The following is a 27,943-nucleotide window of genomic DNA, read 5'->3' on the forward strand; positions in this document are numbered from 1 at the left end:
GGATTTTTGCTGTGGTGGAGATGTGGCGTAGGATTTCTGTGCGTAGGAGGACCTCACATGGCATCAGTAGGGAGAGGCAGTGATGATGGGAAAGCAAGAATGAGAGAGAAAGAGAGAAAGACAGAAGATGATTAAAAAAAAAAGGAGGAAATCCAGAATTGAAAGGAAGCAGAATGAAAGAGAAAAAACTAGTCTTGCTAATCACTGCAAAGAAAATGATGAGAGATGATGAGTAACACCTAGGGGGAGCAGAGAGAGCTTAGAAGGAGGTGGGACAAACAGAGTGAGGAGATTACATTTAAAGCCAAAGCAAACATAGAAAAAATAAATAAAAAAAAACAGAACAAGAAGGGAGGAAAAATGTGTGATCATACACCATCCTAAACTCAAAGTATCTAAATCTTTACTGCTTCCTTCTTTTCCCCAAAAACACTTGTAAAAACACTCACCATAAACTGGACGTTGTCAAATCCATTGGCCAGCAAGTGGTTTTCATATTGGACCAGGCCGATGGAGTCAAGCCACTGGCCCACAGACTGGAGCGGGCAGCGGGGACCTATGAGGGGGTGGAGGGGCAAACGCTTCAGTAGGGAGTAGCCGTCCACGCGGTAGCAGCGGCAGTCCGGCTGAGACAGCTGGCACTGCCACATCATGTTATGGCGGGCAAAGTGGCTGTCGAAGGAGCCCGCCATGCTTTTGAGGAGTCTTTTGGCAAGGCAGCAGGAGGAGGAGAATAGAGGGAAGGCAGGTAGAAGGGGGGAAAAGGTGAAGAAAGGAGGAGGAGGAAAAGGGGGAAGGGGATGCTAGGCTAGAGACATGGTGAGGATGGACGGGGTCAGCATGCAAGGGTGCAAGCGGGTAAAGGGTTAAGGCGTCCAGATGCTGCTTTCTCTGAATCCAGCCAGAGGAAGGATGAGAAGGGGATGAAGGCTGAAGTTGTATCCAGAAAAGAGCTTCCGTCCTGGGGGTAAAATCCTGCCAAAGACTGGAGTTACAGATCCGCAAGCAAAAGCAACTGACTGTGTGTTTGTCGTGCACAGCAGCCGCTTTCTTTTTCAGCTGTTGCGCTCGCTTGGCTGCTCCCCTGAGCGTGTGTGTGTGAGAGAGAGTGTGTATGTGAGAGTGTATGTGTGTGTAAGAGAGAGAGAGAGAAAGAGCGAGAGCTGCCTGCGCTGTAGATTTCTCTTTATCAAGTACTCCCACTCTCATCTGTATGCTTCTGCAGCCTCCTCTCTCTCTCTTTCTATCCCTCTCCTTTCTGAGCGCTGCTTTCCTCCTTCGTTCCCTCGCGCTCTCTCTCACTTTCCTCTGTCTACCTTCTGTCTCTATCTTCTCTTGAGGTGTCGATCGTTGCCCTGCTCCTTCTCGCCCTGCCGCTCTACATATATCTGGCTCGCTCTGCTGATAACAGCCATCACAACAGCTCCAGCTTTGTCTGCAAGAAGCAAAGCTCCCTCCCACTCACACACACAAACCACACTGAGTGTATGTATGCAGTTGCATCTATATGTATGTGTTTGTGATGTGTGTTGCCTGTGTGTGTGGTGTGCTATGGCCATGTGTGTGTTGGTGGTGGTGGTGGTGGGAATGGGTGTGGGAGGGGGTAGAGCTGGTTTGGCACAAACAGGATTTCTCCCTGTGGTAACCATGGTTAGCAGAGGCTTTGCATTCACAGATGAAAAGAGAGAGGGAGAGAGGAAGAGGGGAGGGGATCGGGAAGTGGAGGATGGGGGAGTTAACACAGGGAGAGGGGGATGAACGCAGTAAATAGAGATGAGTAGCAGAGGATTCGAGGTACGCAGGTGAAGAAACTGGCAAAAACAGGGATTTGATGTGCACAAAATTTACTTAATTCAAGTGTCACCAAAGATCTCATTTACCCACAGTGAAACACAAACACAAATAAGATAACTCCTGATTATTACAACTAAGGTCTTATTTTTATAGTATTGGTCATCTTTCTGATCAGTGATATCAAAGCTGCTTCTAGCAAAAGTTCAAGCAGGAAGACAATTATCATTCTAACATCATCATTTCACAAGGGCTCCACGTCAGTTTTTATCCAGTGAATTTACCTGGATATTTCTAGGGCAGAGGTTTCCAACCTTTTTCACTTGTGACCCTTTAATATGAATCAGTGTCTACTAATGTCTAAGCAATGTCAACCCATCATCAACAGCTGCATATGTCTATAGTTTAGGAAGCCATTTATTTTTAGAACCCTAAGGAGTTGATATTGTCTAGTAATTCACAAGGAAAAAAAAACAAAGATTAAGAAAAACCTCAGAATACATAAAATTTTGTGTTTGAAATTGTTACCCAAATAGTGTATTGTAAAACATCCATCACAGTTGACACATCAACTTCCTGGTTCAATACTTTCCATAGTTGTACTGTCTTCCTGAAAAATGAGGAGCATTGCTTTCACATGCAGTGACTTCTCGTTTTACCTCCAAATAAATTAGTTTAAATAACCTGGCTACACTGTTCACAGCTGTTTGTGTTTATTGCCCTGCTAGACTTTGTTTTTGTGATGTTTTCCCGGAAATCAGAAATTACCTAAGTGAGGGCAGTGCTATCGTAACCAATATTAATAATGACTAAAACTACCAGAATACCAGAACCCAATTTGCAATAAATTGGAATTATCCTTTCAGTTAAAGTTACTCACACATACATATTTGTGTATGTTTTACCTGAGACGTCCTCCTTGATGTCCAATCCACTGCCTATTCCTGCCCCAATAGAGCTCATTATCTTGTCGATCTGAACAAATGGAAGAGAGAGAGAGAGAACCAGAATTAGAGAGATGTACAGCATGTGCAAGGGAAAGTCGTATCCCAGTAATAAGGCTAACCCCTATTTCTGGATTCAAGCGTCACATAACATGACGCCAGCCAGCACATTGAAAGTCAATCATTCCACCAGTGAATTGAAAAGGTATGGAGGAGCAAAGGGGGAAAAGATGTGTTAGCAGGAAACTTAGACAGAGGAGAGCAGAGATGAAGGAAGAGGGAGACTGGATTAGAGAGAACTACTGTGGCTTCATTAGTGTCTGGCTGCTGGCTGTCGACCGCTCATCCCTGACCCTGGACCTGCTGCTAACCACTGATCTATGTGACCTGCACATCCATCCACCTGTCAGGCTTGCTGGCTCACCATGGGTCAGAGAAGCCTGGCTTTTAGCTGCCACTAGTCCAAGACCAGCACTTTAAGGGCCAGGTCTGACAAATGCAAACAGTGTTTACAAGCTGATGGACCATGAAGTCGGCCTCATATTTGGAGCAGGATAAACAGGCATCACACAAAGCACTAGTTCACATGAACTTAGTATATAGAACCAAGAGGCTAAACACTCGGAAAAGGCAATACGGGGGATTTAAAGCTGCATTAATCAATGTGTATATGGTACTAGCAATTGATCTGATTACTTACTTACTGAGTAATGTGAAAGGGTTTTTTTTTATAGCGACAAAGACACAGAACTATCACCTGACTGCAGATCCCCTCAGCTCTATGGAACAATTTTTACTGTTGGCTCACTGTTTTACTGCATTACAACATCTCACCACTAACTTAATTACTGATAGGAAAAATGGGCAACTACAAAAAATTAAAACCAAGTTTTAACACGCTGGCATTATCTTTTCAGCGATCTACCGTAGCTACAGTTTTCTAGATTAAACACCTGTTTGATGGAAAAGATCTTTCTGAACGTCTGAAGAACCCACATTTCACTACAAGCTTTTAATTACCATCCAGATAACAAAAAATAATCTCAACACTTCAGCGATTTTCAAGGTAATGCCGATTTTAATGCACAAATTTGTAACACGCATTGATTTGCCTCCTCTAGCATGTAGCACTAATGAGTATGGCTATCTTCAGATCATTGACTGTTGTGGGATATCCCTCGTGATTCGTCTCTTGCAAATAATGCAACTCTCTCTCTGTGGCATGTGCTGCAAATAGAGCAACTTTGTTATTTTTTTCCCTCTGAAATCCCCATAAATCACTCCACAATTTCCCTGAAGCCATCTTATCTTATCCTCCCGTAGCATGCAATTAAACAGGAAAGGTCACCTTAATTGCTCAGAAATTATGGGAAATTCCATATGGTAATTCATCACCATCAGCAAGTTATGAGCTGCGCTGAGGAACTAATGAACATGTACATGCAAATGTGGATTCACTCACACGCAATAGCATTCTTTTAGTAGTAAGTAAGTACAGATACTAATCAAGTCACCCTCATTATTACTTATAATATTCTCCAAAGAAGTGTCATGAAAAATAGTATGAAATTCTTCATTTTCAAGGTGTAAACAAGCATGAGCATCAGTTTTCAAAGTCTATGTTTTCTGTGGTGTGAACGATGGTCAGTGAGCAGAGGTTAATGCATCTGTGACCCACATTGTTTATAAAGGGGCACGATCCAACGAATCCAAGAAGCTCCCAGTGCGAACACACCAAAAAAACGTAGCACTCTCAACCTCCGCTCTTTAACCCTCTATAATAGAAACAGCTTTCTCTCTGATATCTGGTCTTCCCTGCAGCTCCGGTGCTGGTTGCAGAGGAAAATCAATGTAGGAGCATGTTAAATTAGCACTGGGGCTCCTTCTGTACCACAGTAACTGAGTGGATTTCAAAGAGAAAAAACTGAAGCAGCTCACAGCTGTGGGTGCAGAGATTTCAACTGTCCCCTGCAGAGACAGTTTACTTTGAAAAACATGAGGGTTTTAATAAATTTTACTACAGAAACACATGTAGTGTCACAGTACAGGTACTGATCGCTCTTCTCCCTCTCTACAATATATAGATTGATCATTAAAATCAGGTAAAAAGCTCGACATGTCACAAAAAATGTCTTCTTACCTCTTCCCACTCAGCAGTAAAGGAGGGCGTTCTCTCCAGTCTTCCCCCTGGGCTGGCTCCCTCTCCTGGGCTTGGACTTCCAGGCCCCTGGCCCCGAGATCCAGACCCCCAACTATGCTCCTCCTGGACCAGACAAAAACCAACCATTTTGTTTTCAAGCATTATTAACCTACAGGCAATAAACTACAAAGGTTGCCAAATATTTTAACCTTAAAAATATGGACAACTAAGCACTAAAAACTGTTTAGAGTATAACTAAGTCCTTTCAGCTCATCAAAGTTTTGGTTATAATGAAGCTATTTTCATCAAACAGACTATGTATTTAGCTTATGATTTATTTACTATGAATTAAAGAAGTCATCTCATAAAATGTGCTGCACAGCAGGGAGCACTGTGGCCCAGATTAGTGAGTTATCTCATTGGTTGGACTGGCTTCTGTGCTGTTTCTGAAGTCACACTGCATGATACAGCAAGATGCAAACGACCTCCATGACTGCATAATTTATACAACTGAATATTTACTGTAAAAGCATTTGCTTTCATTGCTAACTGTGATCTTGGTGCTGACCTAAACTTTTATAAAAAAGAGAAACTTTTTATAACTCAAAAGATTCTTTCATGTTATCCTTGGCCTCTTACATAAACGTCTCAGAAGAATGAAACATGATAGTGTTAAAGTTTTAACTTTACTTCATAATGTAACACAAATGCTGGGCTCTGTTTCATAAATCACATACAGTTAATGCTGTGATTGTAAATAGAATCAGTCGTTTTAGACAGTGAGATTATTTACAACAACCTACCTGTATGGGAGATACAGCAACCAGGTTGGAATCAGACTTGGACAGAGACTTGGACAACTGCAAGTCCAACACACTGCGGGGCATAGACCTCATCCTCCCCAGGGTGCAAGCCCTCTCTTCGTAGCCAGGTCCAGATGAACTGTCCTTTGGCACACCTACTGGAACTTCCCTGTTTTGACCAGAGGAGTAGGAGGGTGGGCGGTCTAGTGTAGACCACCCACGCGGTGGATCTAACTGATTGCAGTTCTTAGGTCGAGCCTGGTCCTGGTTGACCCTGGTGTGGAAGATAGTCCGGTACACCACCTGCGGCTTTTGGGGGTCGTTGGCGGTCCTCTGTGGCGACGACTCACTCCCTGTCCTGGAGAAGACCTGAGTGGGTCCTCCTCCAATCACGATGCTGAACTCTGGGGTTTGCAGCAAACTGCTCTGGACATCTGTAGAGGCATATTTACGAGGTTTGGGATTATAAAGATGGTAAGGTGTATCAGGGGTCTCACAGGCTGGGGATGATCCATGAAGAAGGCCTGCAAACTCCTCTGGGATGTGGCTCTTCCTTCGCTCCTCCAACAGAGCGTTTGATGTGGAGGAAGAACAGAGAGGAGGAGGGGGAGGCGGGTCTCGCTGGTACGGCCCGTCGTCTGCAAGTAGGACACACACAAAAACATTGACTGATTAGGATTAAATCATATAGAGTTGCACAACATGGTTCCGTCAAAACAATGATACCACTAATGAATTTACAAGAAAACACAGAGATGAGTAATTTACACTCACTGCACAAATAAAATACACAATAATATTTAAAAGTGCTGAGCGAAATTCTCAGTACACAACAGAACAAAGAAAGATAAACGCAATGAGGCTAAAAAAAAAAAAAAAACAAATACTGCAAAACAACCAAAGCTGCAAATAGGAAGATAAGAACGAGGTAATGCATCTTCTGCTCCCGTGTAGAAAAGCTCTTTGTTTCTCTAAGGAGTAATAGCTGAAAGTCCTGACTTGGATTTTAAACCTCTGCTGCTCCACTATCTGGGTCCAAAAGTGTGCGTGTGTGTGTCTGAACCTATTCATGTTTGCATGATCTCATTGGGGCAGACGTTCTTACACCATTGACTATTTTTTATTTATTAATTTTTTCCTTTTTGAAGGGATGCTTTCAGAGGCCCACTCACTGTCTGTGTGCAGTGGGGGTGAAAGAAGCCGCTGAAAGCTTCTTTTGATTGTATTTGTGTAATTATAGATGCATGTCTCTCTGTGTGTGTTTGTGTGTGTTTGTGTGTGTGTGTGCGTGTGTGTCAGATTATGTACGCTTACGTTCACATCTGAAAATAAGTTACACCTGAGGTCACAACAATTGTCTCGCATGTTAAAAAGCTGTACTCCTCATGATACAAGACACGGAATAATAACAGGTACATTATTTATTCTTCATCTACCTTGACTATTTATTAAACTTCACCAGAGCAGTCTGACTCTCAATGCTCAATTCAATACAAGACAATAGCAAAGAAGCAACATTGTGGTCTACTAAGATTCAGGTTGTAGCTTTTCCGCCCAGGGAAAAGCTCTGCTCTTTTATATTAACAGTTTCACAAGGTCTCTTCCACATTGTGACTGAAACTAAATGTTAAATTTATGGAGTTAGAGTGATTAGTAGAGATGTAAACTAAGTGAGAGAGACAGACAGGTGTGTAGGCTGGTGAAAAGAATCATAGAGAATTAATCACAGACAGGGACACAGGATGAAGCACAGACAGATGTGAAGTGTTGGAGATTGTAAATTCAAATGAAGGATTAGTAATGCGACAAATCCACAGAGAATCATCACCTGACTCTGGAGTTCCTCTCAGAGCTTTGTAGTGTTTTTCAGCCCATTGTTTTGGTTTTAAGGCACACAACTTAACTGTTTTTGTTCAGTCACAAACCAACAGTATCTTACCTGCCTAGCAACAAACAACAGACAAAACGAGGTAGTGAAGAGCTTGAGAATGTAGTGGAGCATCTAGCAGCTTAAGAGCCAGATAGTTCTCTCAGGAGTTGCAAACAAGAATTCAAATTAATATTAATGTTGCTCCATGTCTGTTAATGTCTGCTAAGACATAATGCCATATCAACTTGTTAGTGGGTGTTTCAGTGTGGTTATCTTGTTATGTTGCCCCCAAGTGGCCAAAAAATCAATTATTGAAGCAAATCACGCAGCACTTTATTACATTTGATGAAAATCAAATGTTAAGTTGTAGAGTTTAGGAAAAATTTTTCTACAGTTCAAGACAACTATTGTTTCCATTCATTTCTTCTGTACATTATCAAGTAGCAGCATATTGACACTTTTTTTTAGTCAGAGTTACATTATTAATGCATGTTGATGCAATTTATAAGAAGTTTATGAGAAAGATCAGCAGTATTATAACCTTCACAAAAATAAACGCAGCCTCAATGTTCACTGTGATGGATGACACAACATGGGCAACTCTTAAGAGTCTGCCAATAGATTTCCATACTGTACTGGAATTAATGGAAACGCATTAATGGCTGGAACAGTGTAAAAACTACATTCATACATTTTTAAAACAACAACCTGGCTAACATTTAAAGTGTACAGGGGCTACTGTGATTTGTAGGTAATTTGTGCTAGAACATGCAGAGCCCCTGGTGTGATCCTCTAATGTCATGGCTGATAATTCATCAGCAGGTAAAATATACATAAACATGATGATCTACCTCATCTGCCAAGCAAACACACAGACACATATCAGAGTGCTGCAATAGACAAAAAACTGTGTGTGTGTGTGTGTGTGTGTGTGTGTGTGTGTGTGTGTGTGTGTGTGTGTGTGTGTGTGTAATAGAAATCTCTGTTCTGTTTCTTGTCACTGTGTGTTAAGATTGTGTACCAGGCCATGTAAACAATCTCCCCACTGATAAGTATCACGCAGACACACACCCTCTCAACAGTCTCACAACATAGTCAGTAAATAGAACAGATACAAACAGTGCCTTGTCCACACTCACACAAATGCAAACTCCAGTGTTGTAATCAAAACTGTCAGTTGAATAATTGCATGTGCCCCCGCTGCCCCACACAGACTGAAATCGCAATGTTGTGATTTGACCACATACTCCTACTGCCTGCCACCTCCTCACCCCCCCCCCCCCCCCCCCCCCACACACACACACACACTCTGGTGTCAGCCAGTTTTAACTAGCACCTCCTGACTGTCCTCAGCACATCCAACCACATTTCCATATACAACAATTACATAATGCAAGCCAATGACACAGAGCAAAGCCAGGTAACACGGCACAGAACAGACATTCATGAGAAAATGTAGGTCTGATGAAGATACTTGGCTGCTTTTTCTGAGAAAACCCCAACAAGAGTGACTAACTGGAATCATTCACACTGATTAATGAGAGGTGTTTGAGTTCTTTGTACTGTGAAAGAATAACACTGGGAGAAAGTGGAACAATATTAATGTTAGTCCTCGAATTTGAGAGCCATTTCATATGATTTCGAAGGTGAATTTAACTGCACCTCAACTGTGTCGTCCTTGTGTTTCAGAGTATAACGCGCACACCCATCAACAATGTGCAGGTAATGATGGTTGAAAACATGATTCATCTTCAAGTGTTACATGGAAAAATTATCATTATTTCATACACAAGCTGAAAGCTCTTTAGTTACGACTAATCCTCAACATTTTAATGGGATAAACAGGACAGGAAAGATCATTATAAATACACAGTGGGTCAACCTTTGTTCTCAGCACTTAATGTATCTTTTTTGCCTCCATTGTCTTCTAGACGTTACATTTTGATCATAATCAATATCCAAAGCACTAACCATTGAAAATATGTAAGAGAATACATTTTTGAGAATTATTAAATTTAAATAAACAATACCATTGTAAATTACACTTGACTCTACATTATAAATCTTATTTGGTCAGATAAATCACACAGAGAACCTCTTTGGAGATAATCCGAGCAATATAACAATGGGTGGTTGGATTTACATAAAAGTCCTACATTTTGACTGCACCTTTAAGGCATCATTAAGTTACATTTCATTTCTAATTTACACACTGTTCTTTCTGTATGTGCTTCTCTTGGCCCCGCTGTGCATTTCTTTTGCAGTCCTTTATCACTCTCTCTATGCTTCTCCTCTTTTTAAAGAACAGAACTGTTGGCAACAGGTGAGCCTGTTGGTCGCTATGGCAACAGAGAGCCCCAGCATCTCCCCCAGTTTTCAGGCGACTGAGTGTCTTCGGCCTTCAAGAGAGCGAGGGAAAAGTGTACAGCTGATAAACACAGCAATCAAATCAGCAGGTGTGTGTGTTTGTCTAGACAGAAAAAAAGAACAGAGAAATCTGCAAGTGCAAAAGTAAAAGGTTTCGAGAGGGCAGAAGGAAAGTTACATGCAAAATACAAGACTTTTGGAAGAAAAAAAAAATATTATTTCAAGCGAAGAAGAGGAAATAAACCCTAACATTGGTTGAGTTGTTGAGAATACTGACATACTGACAACTTGTCGCTAACAAATTAGAGGATGATAACGTAAAAGAAACATGATTTAGCTCAACTCACACAGGACAGTCTCATTTCTTTTCTTCTTCCCTTATAAACAATCAATAATCGCACTCTGCATGTTGTTTTAACCTTCATTACTTATCCATTCCTGACCTTAAAAATCACTGACTGTCCACTGTCTCTCTGTGTGTGTGTGTGTGTGTGTGTGTGTGTGTGTGTCTTACCTGGGAATCCAAGGCAGTATCAGTTCAAATTAAGGCACAATTACACTATATGTACTACACACATTTATAGTAACTCACCACTCTGTTTCTGCCGAAATGCAGCAAATGTCTAAGAATCAGATGGTGAGACAGCTTCTGCATACCTGCATATTTACTGCTAAGCTACTATGCAAACACACAAGTTGCAGCATGTAGCAGGACACCCTAGAAACTGATTGGTATTTGGATAAGTTGTGTTCATCCCTAACAACCGCAATAACATATGTAATTGTGCAACAATAAATATTTAACAATATTACTCGCTGGTGTAGGGTTAACTCTTTGCTAGTTAAGGACTGATTTAACACTAAATACCTCGCAATAAAGATAGATTCTTCAGTTATGTTATTGATTGACTGACTGATTCAGTGATGTGTGAGGTCATCACTTCCTCAAGCTGATAAACTGTGAGAGGCACAACCTTCAGTTGTGTACATCCATCCACCACCCACCTATCAGTGGAAAATAGGCAGAGAGGAAGAGAGTGGGTGGGAGCGAAACAGATCTGGAATGGAGCTTTTATTTAATTTACCTAAACACTGCATCTATTTATGGAAAAAATACATGAAATTCAACACTTTGGGGTTTTATGGTGGTGCACCAATATAAGATACAACAGCTGCATTGCAATTCCACACTACATACTGATTCTGAGCAGGTGAATATGTAATGTAATGAAAACATGACTCAATAATACTCAGTACATTATTATTGCATAATAAGATGCACAAAGGGAAAAGGTGAGCTACTTGCAGTAGAAAACATTAAATGCTTTCATTGCAGATAATGACACTGCTGCAGGGAAATCTGAGAACAAATTATAATAATTATATTTTATATATATTTTAAAATAAATATCAAGCACCAAAAATAAGTATTGTGAAAAATTTTACTTCTCTTGGTACAGAGTTTGGGCATTGCAATGTCACAGATTAACTGGAATCTGTCAGCACACATTTCTATTATATAATAAATGTTGTGTACTGATAAACAGTATACTATTACATTTTGAGCCTTCCCAAAAAAGAACAGCAGCATCATTTAAACAAATGCCCCAATGACGTTTATGTGACAAAGCCCTCTAGTGGCTGCAGTAATTATGATGGGAGCAAAGGAGGAAGTCAGGGGGTGTTACAGAGCCACGGAGTCAGGATAGGGAGGAGGTCGGGGTGGCTGCATGGTACAACAAAACATTGGACACAGTCTACAACTCTCTACTGTCCTGTCAACAAAAAGTGGAAAGGTGACACTCATTACACTGAGGTATGTTAACATCTACAGTTGTTCTGTGTCCCACTTTCATATGTACTGTGCTGTATACAATATGTGCTACGGTACATAGGTCTTGTATTTTGCAGTTAATTCTGGAAAACAATGTTATTTGCTGTTATGTGCTGACAGACATTTTTTACTTGTTATTGGAGGAAGAGCTCAGGTGTAACTAATGACATTAGATGGCATTTCTCTATTCAGGGACTCCAGTAAGCCATGACAGTGAGCTTGCATGCACAATATCAAAGGCCTGGAACTTGTACACATAAATAGAATACAGGCATAATTAACATTATTAGTTACACCTGTGTTTAATCTTCTGTGACATGTCAGAATGTCATGAAAAAGGTCTGCACATTACATGCACAAATGTCAACCCAGCTAGGACTTTTTAATACCGCTGCTTATTAAAACTTTACAAAGAAAAAACAAAATGTCGTAACAAGCTTTCTGTGAACCAGGGCAAGGAATCATTACCATTTCCCCCCAGTGCTGTCTTGATGTCTTTTATGGTTTATGCAAAGCACTTTGAATTGCCTTGTTGTTGAAATGTGCTATACAAATAAACTTTGTATGATCTCCCTTGAGCTGTTTTAGTGCCACTGGCAAATTGTTTAAATGTTGTGTACCTGTGAGCGGCTCCTCCATTTACTTTGTGCACCGCATTCTTAGACAATAGTCTCAATCAACAGCACACTCAAAAATTAAAGTGGGCATACCGAGTATTCTGAGTATGCTTAATTATGGAGATTATCCGAATCCTGCTTAGAGCTGGTATGTCATATACTTTGGTCCTAGACCAGCTCATATTGGCATGTAAAGTAAATGTTCTTCCAAAAATGATTTTTAACCTCTTGCCAGCAAGTCACTTAAAGCAGTAAGATCTCATTTGTTAGTGTTGAATAGGGAATCACTAGTCTAATTGAAGCCCATAATACAGTATCTAAATCCAGTAAGGGATAAAATGGGTGGAAGGCAAAAAATATATAAACAGAAGGTGCTGAGGGAAATGTATCTGCAAAGAGAAAACATGTGCATCTGCGTATGAGAAGGGTGAATCCATTTTCCTTTTCCTTTCACACATGCTGCAAGATTTAAAGGCATGTTTAATTGCACGTTAATAAACAGATTTCTACAGCAGTGGTCATCACCAATGTTGTCTTGCTCCAGTCGTTAGGATGAAGAGAAAGCAAATATAAGAAGATGAAGGAGGGAGGAACAAGAGGAGAGTGGAAGAAAAAGGACCTCAGGGAGGAGGGAGGTTGAAAAGGTAAACGTTGACATACAGAGAGAGAAAACAGAGCAAGGGTAAAAAAAAGCATGGCTATCTGACTGAATGGAAAACAGAGTTTAAGTGGAAGGGCAAATGAGTTATGGAGAGGCAAACTGTAGCAACAGAGCCAAACCGAAAAGCCAAAGAATGGTTGACGAATGGAGGCAAGGCTGAGGTAAAGTGAGGGGGTGTGTGGGGAGCATATAACAGTGAATGACAGGCAGAAAGAGAGAGACAGAGAGGCGCATGAGCACTTGTGAAAGTGGCAAGAGAAATAAAGGAGTGACAGAATGAAGGATTGAATGACAGACGGGGGCAGGAGGTGGAGAAATGAGTGGGGATACGGAGCTGGAGTTTATATTTCAAAATGGGAGGGAGGAGAAACTGGGGAGAAAGGAATGACGCTTGATCTGTCATAGTAAAGCCAGTCAGTCCACATAGTAGCACAACAGTCCACTAGAGGCTGGGTAATCTCATTCATTATTGATTTTCACAAACTGAAGGTCATAAACTCATTTAAATTTCCATTAAAATAAATTAGATAGCCACTAACTATTATATGACAGGATATAAAACGAACTTGTGTCATAGCGCCTTTATAGTCCCTAATTTTTGTGGTCAATGACTAAAATGAAATGTGGGCATGTACAGAGACACACAAACACTACGAAAACAATACAAGCTAGCTCTCATTCGCTGTGGTGTGTGTGTGTGTGTGTGTGTGTGTGTGTGTGTGTGTGTGTGTGTGTGTGGCAGCGTGAGGGGCTGGGAGATGATCCAAACATCTGATAGCACTGTGTTCATCGTTCTGTCGCTTGTGGTGCAGCACCGACTGTTATTAAAAACTACAGAGTAATATCGGAGCTGTCAGTCATCCCTGAGATTAAAGACTAAGCTCTATTTCCTAAGCGCCACAGGTCTGGATAAATCATTATCAGCTCTCTGAGCCTCAGGCACTGACGCTTGGTTAGTGCTAGGCTATGCTAACAAACCCACATCGAGATGGTAGTGTAAGACTCTGGCGGGCTGTTGCTGGGACTGATGGTGACAGGAAATGATTTTAAGACTGGATTGTTGATTAGACAAAAAGTTAAGGCAACAGGAAATTCAATGAATTACATGCGAGAGCTGTAAAAATGCTCCCTTCAAGTGCTGTTGGAAATGTCACAATCATTAGCTAATGTAGCACTGGGGAAAGAGAGTTTCAATTAGCCCGAGATTTGATCAGTCCCAGCAAATGCCAGCTTTCCACCCACTGTTTAAATAAGGCTTAGGGTTGAACTGTATTCAAGCCTGGGGGTTTGAAACCCCACAATGGATCACAAGTTAAATCTTAATTGTCATGAGAGGATTAACCTTGTATGAAAGAAGACAAAACATACAATATTCTTGCAGTATAATTTGTCAATGTGTTATGGCTAGTCTTTGCTCTCTGAAATATATAATATATACATACACACACACACACACACACATATATATATACAGTTTAATTAAATGTCATGGAGATAGCTCAGTAGTATCTCCATGACAACTGAGCTATCTGCATGTGTTATATACAAACATGTTTATATGTACATATTGATTTTTATACTTTCCACGTATACTCTATAATCCATCGTAAATATTGACTACAACTACTCACATCTAATGTTTCTTCATTAGCAAATAACACTATAATATTCTGAAAAAAGCAATACATCCATTATATATTAATAGTTCAGTCCCTCCTGTTTGATAAATGTGCTAAAAGATTTGTTTTCACTTTGCCATTATGGAGTACTCATTGTAGATTATTGAGGGTTTTTTTGAGCATAAGGCTGCAACATAACAAAATGTGAAAAGATTGTTTCACTGTCACCCTGTAATCCCTATATCTGCTGCTTGCCCTTCACTCTTTCCTAATTTATTTTAATGCTGAGCAGAAATTTCTCCAGCTCATAATGTTCCAAGATTAAACTGATGAGGAATTTTTCCTATCTTCATCTTTTTTTTCAATTTATTACCGACTGTGCATGCTGAAACTTATCCTCAGGTCTGTAAAACCAGATAGTGTTGCACTACCAGGTGCAAACAGGTGAGTCTTACAACCCCCCTAACCCTCCACCCCCTCCTCCGTGGAAGGGAGAGAGGGAGATAGGACTCCCTGCTGAGAGCATTTCTTCACGTCTGATAGCCTGTACATATCTAAACTCAGCCTTAAGGCAGAGACGGGCCAGTCTGCAGATATTGAATTCACACTTTCATTACTGATTCGAGTGCACGAGTATATTGCCACGGGAACTGGCCCGTCTTTTGGAGTAACCCATTATTCAAGCCTCCTGAAGATGACAGTGATGGCAGTCTCTCACTAGCGTCACTGAAAGGGTGTTGTTGTACGATATTATTTGAGGTGCAAATATTTAAATTAATTGATGGATTTTTAACAACAGCAATGTTTTCATGATGGCCCCTGTTTTGTTTGTATCTCGTGTACACACACGAGTATGAACCGTATGACAACCCAGATGACATGATACAGTGTTTCACGTCTTGACAGGTGGTGGTGACGCACCAAGAAAAGCTGCAATGCAAGGAAGAAGAAGACTGCAAGCATGCATGTGTCAACCCAGGTTTCCTCAAAAATACATACGCTTTTTGTTGTGAAACACTGAACATACACTGAACAGCAAGCAGTCTGACTGAGCATATGAGAATTCAGTGTTTTGCTCAGGGACACTTGACCAGTGTTTGTTTTCAAACTTGAGATCCTCCATTGAGCTTTAAGGTCGTGTAAAAGTAACAGTGTACACTGGCACTACAGAGTCATGCAGCAGGAACATGGATTAGGGAGTAATGCACTTTGGTGAATATAAATCTACAACTCAAAAGAAAAGTTAGCAGGTATTTGGTAATGGACCAAAATATTTGAGATATTAAAAGTTTTTGACAATTCATCCTGAGGCGGACAGAATTATCTGCACTAAATGGCATTCCGATTGTTAAGACATTCGAGTTAAAACCACAGATCAAAAATACCAAAAATTTATCGTACGATTTTTAAAACATTTGTGTCATTCAAGCGGTGCCATCCCTATAGCCATTCCACTAGCGTGGCTAAATGCCATCAAATACACAGCACTCACACACTTCTTCAACCTGTCTTGTTAGTGCAACTGCCTGAGGTTAAATTTAAATGAAACAAGCACACACTGTGTGATCAAAACCATCCCACTCATTAATGAAATTGAACTGTTAATTAGAGCTACAGTACATCTCTGGGGGCGGGACAATTTGGAGAGGACACTTTACTACAAAGAGTGACAGTGTCCAAATGCGCAAGACTGTGAACCCACTCTGTATCAGAGAGTTATTGATTTAGCTCTCTAGAAGTTTTTACATGTGGAGGACAAAGTATTAGATACAACTGAGTAAATACCACCACAGATCATGGCCTTAAAAATGAACCTAGAATTAAATCAGAATATTACATAATAATATTTATTAGATTCACAAAGACAGGATATGGACAAGACTCTGCACTGGATTGCATTTGATTGTACAGGTGTACGTAATAAACTTGTACTCAATGTAGGTGTGCGTGTACAATATACTACACAGAAACAAAACTACATACACAACAAAACAGTTAAATGTTTTTAGCCTTTCTCCTCCTTTCACCGATCAAATTTGAGCTTTTATCTTTGATTGATCCTCTCTCACCCCCAAGTGAAAAAGTAGCGAGAGAAGAGATATAATTTCATCATATCTGCCATCTGCCACACGACAGGGAGCACACATTCAGCACATTCAACCGGGGTAGAACAACAGGGAAAATTCCTGTCATTTTATATAAGTGGAGCACAAGTCTGCAGAAAGCACTGCTGCTTTTCTGCTTCAGTGTAAAATGTAGGGAGAAAAAAGGAAAAGCTGTACCGTATGTGCATGCTCTTTTCTGTTAAGCTATGATTATAATCAAATATGTTAATGGACAATATCAGTGGCCATTACTTGGTTTACTTCATTAAGCATCATGCTATGCTGTCTCTGACACATAAAATGGATAGGACTTCAAATGTAGCGGTGTATAACAAAGACAGCAAAGGACAGAGCTGAGATGTCAGCTGGATGGAAAATCAAGAAAAACCATGAGCGTGTGTGTGTATGCGCATGAGTGTGCTTGAGTATCAAATTAATGCTGCAAACAGACTTACTGCTGACTTTCAGGATGACTTAATGATCAAGCACAGCAGGTTGACAGACCCATTGTGCAATTGTGCAGAAGTGTGTGCTTGTAGCTGTGAGTTAATGTCAAGGTACAAGTGAAGTGTGTGATATTTGAGAACAAAGGACTGAATTAAGCAACAGAGGTATAATGAGTTTAACTCTTTCAGGTAAACACACAGCCAGTGCCACACAAAAACACACAGAGCAGTTGATTGCTTTGCCATTTATGGCTCATTAACTGTTAGAGCTAATCCATCACTCAGCCCCTCTGTGGCTGTCATTGTGAAAAAAGTATGAAGTTGTGTTTTGTAGGCAGATGTTTTTCCACAACTGACCACGACAACTCTAGAGAATTTCATTTGCTTGTGGTGATTTAGAAGCAAAAAAGTCCTATATGTTCAAAATACTGTTACTTTATATTTGTAGGTATGTAGCTTGTTCCCGCCTTTAACTCAAAACATATACATTAATGCTGCTGATAAAAATTACTGGTTTAATTTAGCTCCAGTTGTAGCTCACTGCTCTACACAGCATGTAGTTCTCCTCAACAGCTTAAGGGACTTCCTGCGGCTGCTTTCTGGCAATTGACAGCTTTACACAACAGAGAATCCATTTGGAGTCGTGGTTCAGGCCACCTGATGAATGTAGGTTCAATATTCTCTTTTAGCTCCGTTTTTGTTTCAGCTTTGTCCATCTGCTGTTTGGTGCTGGGAAGGGAGTGTACTGAAGGTTTATCAGAGGTTTTTGCTGAAAACAGCTGCTGTAATGATGCAACTGAGAGCCATGGGTCTCCACCAGAACAGTAAAGATGCAAGTCATACAACCAAAACAATGAGCTGAAAGATGCTAAAATGCTTTGTAAAGCTGAGGGAAACACCACAGTAATGTGAAGGAAATTACTTAAAAAATGACAAAATAGTGAGTGCATTATGTAATCTACAATAGCATTTGGACATTATGAACAAAAACTGGTTGTATTTACATTATGGGGGTATAAGAAGCTGTGAAGTGTTTCAGCAGTTTAACAGCTTCCAGATGAATAAACACAGACCTGGAGCTTTGTTTTGTTAGTGACTTGTCGCAGGGGGCACTGCAAAATTCATGGGAGACAATTGCGTCAACAGTTGCGCTGCTTTTGCATAACACTGCATTACACTTGGCACTCTGTACCGAGGGCAAAGAGGGAATATCTTCTCAAGCGATGTCCAAAATGATATAAACCGTAGTTTTGATCATCAACAGTAGCACCAGTGATGGACTGGGTTATAAATAGACCTCCTTTTCATCCAACTGCCCACGCAGGTTGCTGACACCTGCAAACTTCACTGCAGGGCCGAGGATTCAGTGTTTAAATGTTAAGTTTGTGTTGAAGAATAGTTCAGGATTTTTAAGGAGAGAATGATAGGAATAAGAAGAGAACAGACAGATGTGGAGAGGAAGGAAGGAAAGACCTTTTATGGTGTGCAGACGGAAAAAAATTGTTCCCATCACTTTCTCGTCCTCATTTCTCAGTCCAACCCAGTGAAATCTCACATTTCATTCTCTCCATTTTTCTGATCCCCCCCCAACCCTCCCTCCCTCCCAACAACATCAGACTCTCATTCTCTCTCCCACTCTCTTTTTCACTGGCATCCTTTGAATTCTGTGACTCTTTGCCTTCTGTACCCACATACATATATACTCCCTCTTTCTCTCATTCTCTCTCTCTCTCTCTGTAAGCCACTTGTTACCATGGCAACCCCACAATGGGCCTTATAAAGCTAATAAGTAGAGAGAGCAGGAGGGATGAGCGGAGTAGCAGAAGAAGGAGGGTGAAAAAATAGAGAAAAAATTAAATGGAAAAATAAATGGGTGCCAATCTATTCCTGGTGTTGGAGTTTCAAATAGAGGTACACCTATTTGGACTACATTAAAAGTTGTATCTATAATCTATAATATCTAGAATTGTGTGTTCATTAAAATTCTTTTAATGTAAATGTACTTCACCCGTTAGGGCAATACTGTTCTATACGTTCTATAGCAGAGACTTAAATTGGCTAGAGAAGACAATCTTTCCTCCAGTGCCTCAAGTTGCAGTGTCTTTGCATCCACAGCCATATTTTGGCTCAAATCAAGCACTTATTTGGAGAACTAAATGTGTCAAAGACTAAAATACTTATGTTGTTTTTTTACTCAAGGACCCCTCAATATGTGGACAGGAGGAGCTGGGGATCAAACTTCCAACCATCTACCTAAGCCATAGCAGTTGTGCAATCAAAATGAACCAACATCATTAACACCAAGGTCAATATGAAACCAGACACCTTCCAACACATCGTCAAATTCAGGTTTTGTAATTCTACAAATTATCTGTTTCAAGTGTTTCTAAATAGAAAACCTAATGCGTTCAAAGTAAAAACAAGAGCTTTCCAACACTGTGGTCAATAATTGCTCACCAGTCTTTGTCCAAAGACGACATTACACGTCAATGTCAAACCCAAGGCTCATTATGTAGGTTCAAGTAGGAAATAACACACTCTTGTTACATAAATACCACTGCAATGCTTCAATAGGAATGGCAGATGAAGACATCTCATTCAGGTTTACGTCTGTGTGTCTGTATGTGTGTGCACCTGTGGATTGATAATGAATGTGTTTTTCCTTTGAGGCACTACACAGATCAAAGTGTAGCTAGGCCTCTGAACTGCTCCTGGATGAAACAGAGACACACACACACACACGCACACACACGCACACACACACACACACACACACACACACACACACACACACACACACAGAAAATGCCTCCTGCCTGGTCGACTTCCCCTGCTTTGCCTCTTCTGTCGGTGTCTGATAGCAGTGGGTGTGAGGGACAGTTGGACTGAAATCCAGGTGAGAGGAGGAAGTATTCACAACCACGTCACCAACTAACTAACACCAAGGCCGCCACTTCGCCATGACAACAAGGAATCTCATCACTATGGTAACACAAAAAGCGACTAGGAAATGACACAAAGGAAATTAGGGTCAAGAGTAAACCAGGCAGTAATCTATAGATAGATAGATAGATAATATATCTTATCAAAACAGGGTATTCATATGTTTAGTTAGTTACTTATATTAGGTTTCATGATATAGGATCTTTTGTCAGTCACATTAAAATGCAAGTGAATAGTAAACACGTTTTGCATTATTTAGTATTTATGTTCCTTTTTTATTATGTGAACAAAATAAAAGTACTGAAATGTGTGTATGTGGAGATTTAAGATTTAACTGCCCTCATTATGACATTCTTCTGAGAAAACACCTCTTCATTTCATGGAATATTCCTTTTGGAGGAGCAACTTTTAAACTCAGCAGGGGGGACCACATTAGATGAAACTAACAGTGTTTCATCTGGTCTGACACTAAAAAGGACTCCCCATAGGAATAACAGAGCATCTCTTGCTGATGTCTTGGAGCCTAGTTTTTAGGATATCAGTACAGTTTTTCCCCTGAAAGAGCTTGTTTGCATCCTAATTTGTTGTCAAACAGACATGAGTCTAATGTACAAGTTGACGTCACTTCAAAACAACCTTTCAAATGTCACTTTTCAAAGAAAATCTTGATGGCAACTGCATTTGGTATTTGAAAGTAACAGATCATCTGCTAAATGAATGAACTTGCTAAGGCCATTTCACAAGGAAATTTCAATGCAATCATCTCAATTGATGGATTCTCTTATGCAGGTGATATAAATCCATGCAATAAGTTCAGGTTTGGTGAACTTTGACAAGCTTAATTCATGCTCTTGAGCAATAGCAAACCACCCTGAACATAGAGCAGTAGAGTCTAAAATGCGTAGCTTACTAGCTTTGCTGCACCATTAACTTTTATTTAACCTCCTCTGCTGGAGTATGAACTTCTCCGAACAAGAGGCACGTATGGTTTGACATGCAACAGCAAAATTCTCCTCATGACATGATCCTCCTCAACCTTGCCTGACATACCAGTAGAAAGCATGATGTGCACTCATACAGTTTTTAAACCCACACGTCTATACAACAGGTCAAAACGTTCTGTAGAGTAATTCTTAGTGCTTGTTTCATCATCCCTCAATACCTAGACAGCTGGGAATCACAAATTCACATGCTAGACTAAAATCATCAATTCATCAGTGCTGTTATGTGTGAGAAAGGTACCCGTCTGACTCCTGCATAGGTTAAAATAAACCATAAAAATGTTTGCAAAACTATTTCACTGACTATTTCACACAGTATAGGACTTGACAGATTTGATCTAGTACAGTCGGCTCACACAGATAATAGTGTTATAACTTGCCTGACAGTTCAACCTACTTCCAAATTCATTATTCATCTATCCATCCTTGCAAGCTTTGCGTAAGATCTTTCTCAAGGTTTTTAGAACAGTGGTAATATAAGGGAGAAGTTGAAGGTACTCTTACCACTATAAATAAAAATATTCCCTCTCACAAAAAGGTAGAGTTCACATGTAAATGTAATATGACACAATGTTCAGATATGCGTGTAGATGTGTACATTGTACACAATGCATTTTTTTGGAACTATCATTACATAGTATGTTTTTGTTGATTTTTTCATGTTGTTAATCATATCTCTTAATTCTCCCTTAGACAAATGTTTTCCAGCTGTCAGATATGATGTGCTCTCCACTCCTCCCATTGAAGCTCTAAGGTGTTTGCCTCTTGGCTCTGGTCAACAGTATGACAGGTGCAGAAAGATCATTTCAATTTCCTGGGACCCAGGGCAAGAGGATTTAAGTTTCACTGGTTCATTTGGTTCCAAGGCTTGAAGAGTTTAAACAACTCCTGCACTGAAGTAAGAAAGACGGAACGGAGGGGGAAGCATCAACACACACACACACACACAAAAGATGGGCTGAGTCAGGCTGAATGCACAAGGCCAAAGACATACTGAACACACCGACATACTCAACATACTGAGTAAAATGTGTGCTTCATGCATTACTGATGCCATAACTGAATAGGCCTGAAATAACCCAACCACTCACAAGGTCACCAGCAGCTAATATACATGATAGATGGGATATTCTAAGTATTTTAAACAGATTTTCCACATCGGATTAACTAATTTCCACTCATTCCAACTACGCCATGTCCATTAGACATGGAGAAAATGGTCAATTTAAAAGGTACTTTACTGCATGTAAGAATGTATATATGCAGCCTTACAAAAGACTACACTTTAAATGCAAATATCTCTGTCTTGAACGACAACAATACATAAACACAAAGGATTTATGAGCAGATAAAGTCAAGAGACCTGATATCAAGAGTTTTCATGTTGTGATATTCCACTTGAGGAGGTATTTGTGTTTAAAGTGAAATCCCCCAGGGGCCAACGCTCACTATGACTTCTGGCTAAGAGACGACCTTTAACACTAATTGATCTCCCACCCTCCTGTCCATTTCATGAGACTTACCAGTGAGCTGACAGTCGTCGTTGGAGCCTGCAGAGTCTTCCTGGTTGGGGCTGAGGGGAGGGCTGGCAGGGGGGCTCGTGCTGAAGCTGGCGTAGCCCAGGGACGAGCTCACCTCACTGGGCTCACAGCTGTGGTTGACTGGCCTCTGGACGTCCAGGGATGAGGACAGAGAGGTACGCTGCTTGGGCTTGACACAAGAAAGGAAGAAGACAAAGACTGTCAGAGAGATGAAAACCTTTCTATTGTCTTTGGAGTTTTCAAACAATATGGCTCTTTTTGACTTGTAGTTTGCATAGATCCATGCACTGTTTTCCTCTTTCTTTCATGTGTCTTCGTCACGTTAGTCCAGTATTTTGTGTTGTTGTACGGTGTTTCACACATGTATGTCAGCAAGTCATGAAAGACAGCAAGCTGTGACTAGTCAAGGTTCAACGTGTAGTCTGCCATGTTCTCTGCCACGTCACAGCAAGAATTTATAACCAGCGGTCATCTGATTCCAGCCATCATAAGCCTACAGGGAATGTTTGTAAGTCACTGCAGTATTTTCCTAAATTACCAAAACATGTGTGTCTCTGCACCTCTGTACATGACTCACAATTTTAGACTCATTAGTTCTGACACCTGAATATGTTGTGATGTAATAAAACATACAGATGCCAACATGGTTTATGTAACATGAAAAAATGGTCCAAGGAAGAAAAAAAGAGGGGGGTGGAGGTAAATAGGGAGGCAGAAATGGACTAAAAGAGAGAAAGAGAGAGAGACATAATGATTGCTTACAGCCAAGTGAGAGAGAGAGAAAGTGAAGCAGGGAACAACTCAAACTGTAGACTGGCATCTGGTAAACACATCTTACATAATGAGGCATTCGCAGCTCTCAACAACCTGCTGCTACACTTCGCAAACAGCTCAGGCAGTCAAAACTGTGCTGGTGTGTGTGTGTGTGTGTGTGTGTGTTTGTGTGTGTACAAATTAGAGGATGTAGGCAAAATCATTCAATACAGTGAACCATAAAGGTGAAGTAACATCCGGAAATACTGAGAGAGACCGACACATGACAGGGACAACCTTCATAAGACCTTTGCTGTCTTCTGTATGACACAAGATACAAAACCTGAACCTTGAGAGAAGAAGAAAGAGAGGAGAGAACGGATATGGAATGAAATGAGAGCAGACTGAACGCTTTTTTTCTAGGCAGGGTGCACTCAAATTGGGTTTTGAAGCATCTACACATCGATTGAACTAAAGTGGGATGAAAACAAAAGCAAAACAGGAGCAAATAATTAGGTTGAACAAGGCAAAAGCATGAAAAATGAAAAGAGGACAGAAGACAGAAGAGAGAGAAATGAAAAACTGAAGATGAAAGGAGGCAGTGAGTGAAAATGGCAGCATTGAAAAAAGAAAAAGGAAGAAAGAAACAAAATGATGGGAAGAGGTAAGAACTGGTAAAAAATTTTAAGCAGGGCAGAAGGGATTTGGGCAAGAAGGAGTGATGCTATGGAGAAAGAAATTAATGAAGAAAGGAAGGAGGAAGGTACAATAACATCATGAAGACATGGTGATAGTAAAGAAATGGAGATCAGAGGCAGAATTTACGATGAGAGGAGGGATGGGAGAAGAAGGGGAGGAGAAATAAACAAAGGAAAGGAGGAAGAAGAAGGAGGGTAGCATTATAGGAAAAGACGGAAGTGTCGAAAGAAGGAAGCTACAAATGATCAATCCACTAAAATTTTATGTGGAAAAAAAGGAATGCTGTGCATGTCTTATCAAAAAGAGAGAGGTATTATAGGAGTAGTTAAAAATTTTTGACAATACACGCTTATTAACTTTTTTGGCTAGCCATTTCCCTGTTTCCTGTCTTTATAGTAAGCTAAGCTAACTGTGTCCTGGCTCTAGCTTCATATTTTTAATGCTGATATAAGAGTGGTATCGATCTTCTCATCTAACTCAAGAAAGCAGATCAGATGAAAATTTCAATCAATATCTCTAACATTAAAGAAAGAAACCAACCCAGAAATACTAAATAAATGACATTCAAGGTCACTTTTTTCCCTATGCATAAGTGGATGAACAGAATCACCCTGACTGGGCAAGGGGAGCAACATTACGCTACATAGCTTTGTTAGTTTTTTATTTTATTTTATTTGACTTTGGTCATGTTACAAAAACAACACAAAACAAGTCAAATCTTTGAATCAAAATCATTGATGATTTATGGCAAAGAAAGAGAAACAAAGTAAGAGGGAAAATCCAGTCAAATATACTAAAAATAAAAACAGAACCTACAATGTTTACTTTGCCACAGACTTAACAACCAACAAAAAATGATAAAAAATACATGATGAAACAGCAATCAACCCAGAATGATGCTGCTGCTGTTAAGTGACTGTGTGGTATTTAAAAGTGGGAGGTTGAGGCTATGTGTGTGTGTCCGTGTGTGTGTGTGTGTGTGTGTGTGTGTGTGTCTGTTTTGTGAGCCATCTAATGTTTAATGAGTTTAATGCCAACTTCAACTTCTCCTATTCATCATTTAAGCATCTTTTTATTCTTGTGCTTATCGCTGCCTTGTCTGTGTACTTTGCTTCTGCTTCTGTCTAACAAGTACAGGCGTCTTCTCTCTGGACCCGTGCTTATTAAGAGCTCACACATGCACATAACACACACACACACGCCGTGACACATTAACTAAGCATACACACAAACTGTAGTTCTGGCTGAGGCTTAGCGTTAACAATGCAGACGGGCGGCAGGCTAATGAACATGTCATGCCCGATTGGAAGGGGATTAATGAGCACAGACACACAGATGCACACACATACACACACGCACACACATGCTCGCATACACAGGAAGCAAGGTCCTCCATGCCAGACTAAATTCCAGCAAAAAAAAAATGTTCCCTGCCTGCAACAGCATCCCCGGGGGGAAAACATTCTGTTTAACACTTCACTAATGTGTTCAGGTGCTAATAAATGACTTACCCATTAGCTCAAAAATCTAATTCCTCACCTACGACGAGGTGAGATGTTCTTTTGCAGTTTGAGGGTTTTTTTTCTGTGTGAAACTGAGGGATTGTGTGCTAATTTATGAACAATGTGATAATCTGTTATCATAAAATTATCATGATTACCAAATCAGACACTAGAGTTGGGGAACAAATGTGATGATGAATGAAACTCGAACAGAAGCAGAATTTACTGTGCAAACTGTTAACAATACTAAAAAAAACATGACAATTATTCCAAAATGTTGCCATTTCCATTAAGTCTCTTTAATGGCTAACTAATTCGGGAATGTAATTATTAATAATAATTTAACATGAGCTGGGGACTGAAAGGTAATTATCATAATCATAATTGATATTTTCAGTTGGTAGAGCAACTCCCCTTCTGTTAACAGTCGCTTAAAGTTAATGATGCTGAATATGGAGCAATACAGATGTCTTTTTCATATTGTGGGTTGTTGTTTATTTTTTTCCACTCTCATCCTTTTTTCTTGGTCTTTGTTTCAGTTGCCTCACACGTCCACAGAAACATATAAACACACAAACTCAGACGGCAAAAAGCTCACAAGAGCGGAGCAGACAGCACATCAGCATGCAGAGGGGGGAGAAGAACAAGAGAATAGAAAATAAAAGGAGTAAACATCCATCCTTTTCCTCCCACATTCAGAACAAATTCTGCAACTCAAACTATTATTCTACTATTCAGCTCTCCACTCTGCTTTCCCACTTTCTTCTGATAGATTTTGCCTCTCATCTCTTCCCTCTTTTTCTTGTGATGATCAAGCTACTGTTTTATTATTCTCCTCCAGAAACATTTTTATAAAGTTTCAACTCAGAGGAGCCTCTCAGCTGATGACACTTTTTCACACAATTTCAGCTCAAATTAACATATATAGTGGCCCTATAAAGGCTCAAACATGCCTCATGTGCCATGGATGTACAGACATCCATGCTTCATCCACAATCACTGAAGCACAGTTACTCTGTGTGCGCTCACCCTTCCACTTTAATCAAAAAATCTGTTGTTGTTATTCTTATTGTTCAGTGTTGGAAATGCAAAGGAGAGTAAGAAAATATAATATGCTTACAATCCAAACTGCTTCTCAGTAAGTCAAGATAAATGCAGTAGGAGGAGCATTTATGAGTAAAATATGAAGTCACCTTTAATATTTGGGCACGGTGTCATTTGTTAAATAGAACAAGCACTGACTTTTTTCCCAAAAAATACTGCAAAGTTATAGTCTTTTTCACTTCAAGCCTTTACTATTGCACCTGGTTGCTCTTGTCATGAGTCATGTACGTTTGGGTCTCACTTTATTTATCATTAGGTGAGGTGGTATTTTTCTAAATTAACACCTTGTTTCCGATAATCTGTACAATGTTTCTAAAACTAGATAACAGCACTTGCTTGCTTGCTGTGGTCCAAGCTCAAAATGCATATTCTTCAAGGAGGTGTCAGGCTGTACAGTAGACCACTGACAAGTTAAATGAGCCCATTAAATGCTTAATCAGTTTAATGTGCCACTGTCCTGATTGTCAGTGATCTTCACTACAGGTTTTTTAAAATATGCCAGATCATGTTTTATGAATCATTTTGTGAGAATTCCTTCAAATATGCGACAAGTCAGTTTCTGCAGAATTAAGATGAGAAATAACCTGGACAAAAAAAAGAGCCTTATTTAAAATATAACACAGATGTGTTTGATAGATAATCATGAAGTTCAAGAGTTTTAGACGGTGGCAGGTCAGAAATAATGTGAGCTATTTTTTAGCCAATGTTTCCACAATCAAATCTTCAAAAAACGATTCTTTCTACTACTCTAAAAGTCATCCCTCTTGTTATGTGCTATCACTCCACTTGTGCTCATATACTCCTTCAGTCAGATCTGAACAGGAAGTAATTCACCACCTGTCTGCTACACAGCATAAAGCAGTTTACCTGCCATATTTAAACTGGCAAAAGATTTAATATGCAGTGCAGAGGCCAGCAGAGGCTAGCAGTCCACTTGACTCATTACTAATGAGGTGGATGAACAGCATGACTTATTGAAAATCATCAAAATGCTACACACACATTTTTTTTTAATACAGGTGGAAAATGCCAGGAAATAGCTCAGACGCGTAACTCACACTGCAGGGCTTTAAGCATTAGCACCCATGTCTCTCCTCTGAGGCCGCAGACATCCTGTTGGCTGGCAAAGCATATCTCTTTAAGAACCACACACATAGCTGTACACAGAGAGGTCTCCTGGTTGTCCCAGCAACTTCAAAATGT

General features: G+C 40.2%; 1 protein-coding gene across 1 annotated transcript in view; it reads right to left on the bottom strand.

Moving 5' to 3' along the window:
• The window catches only part of anks1b (ankyrin repeat and sterile alpha motif domain containing 1B), a 207,286-nt gene that overhangs the window by 61,422 nt on the left and 117,921 nt on the right, over window positions 1-27,943 (bottom strand). Inside the window, exons 14-18 of the mRNA XM_087174490.1 lie at window positions 22,665-22,851; window positions 5,679-6,316; window positions 4,876-4,998; window positions 2,697-2,766; window positions 450-556 (exon numbers count right to left, since the gene is read on the bottom strand). Of these exons, the coding sequence (XP_087030616.1) occupies window positions 450-556; window positions 2,697-2,766; window positions 4,876-4,998; window positions 5,679-6,316; window positions 22,665-22,851 (1,125 nt within the window). The remainder of the gene's footprint in view (window positions 1-449; window positions 557-2,696; window positions 2,767-4,875; window positions 4,999-5,678; window positions 6,317-22,664; window positions 22,852-27,943) is intronic.

Source organism: Seriola lalandi, unplaced genomic scaffold, assembly GCF_002814215.2.
Source record: "Seriola lalandi dorsalis isolate HSWRI2012SDOR001 ecotype SW California unplaced genomic scaffold, Sedor1 jcf7180002054357, whole genome shotgun sequence".
Classification (NCBI taxonomy): domain Eukaryota; kingdom Metazoa; phylum Chordata; class Actinopteri; order Carangiformes; family Carangidae; genus Seriola; species Seriola lalandi.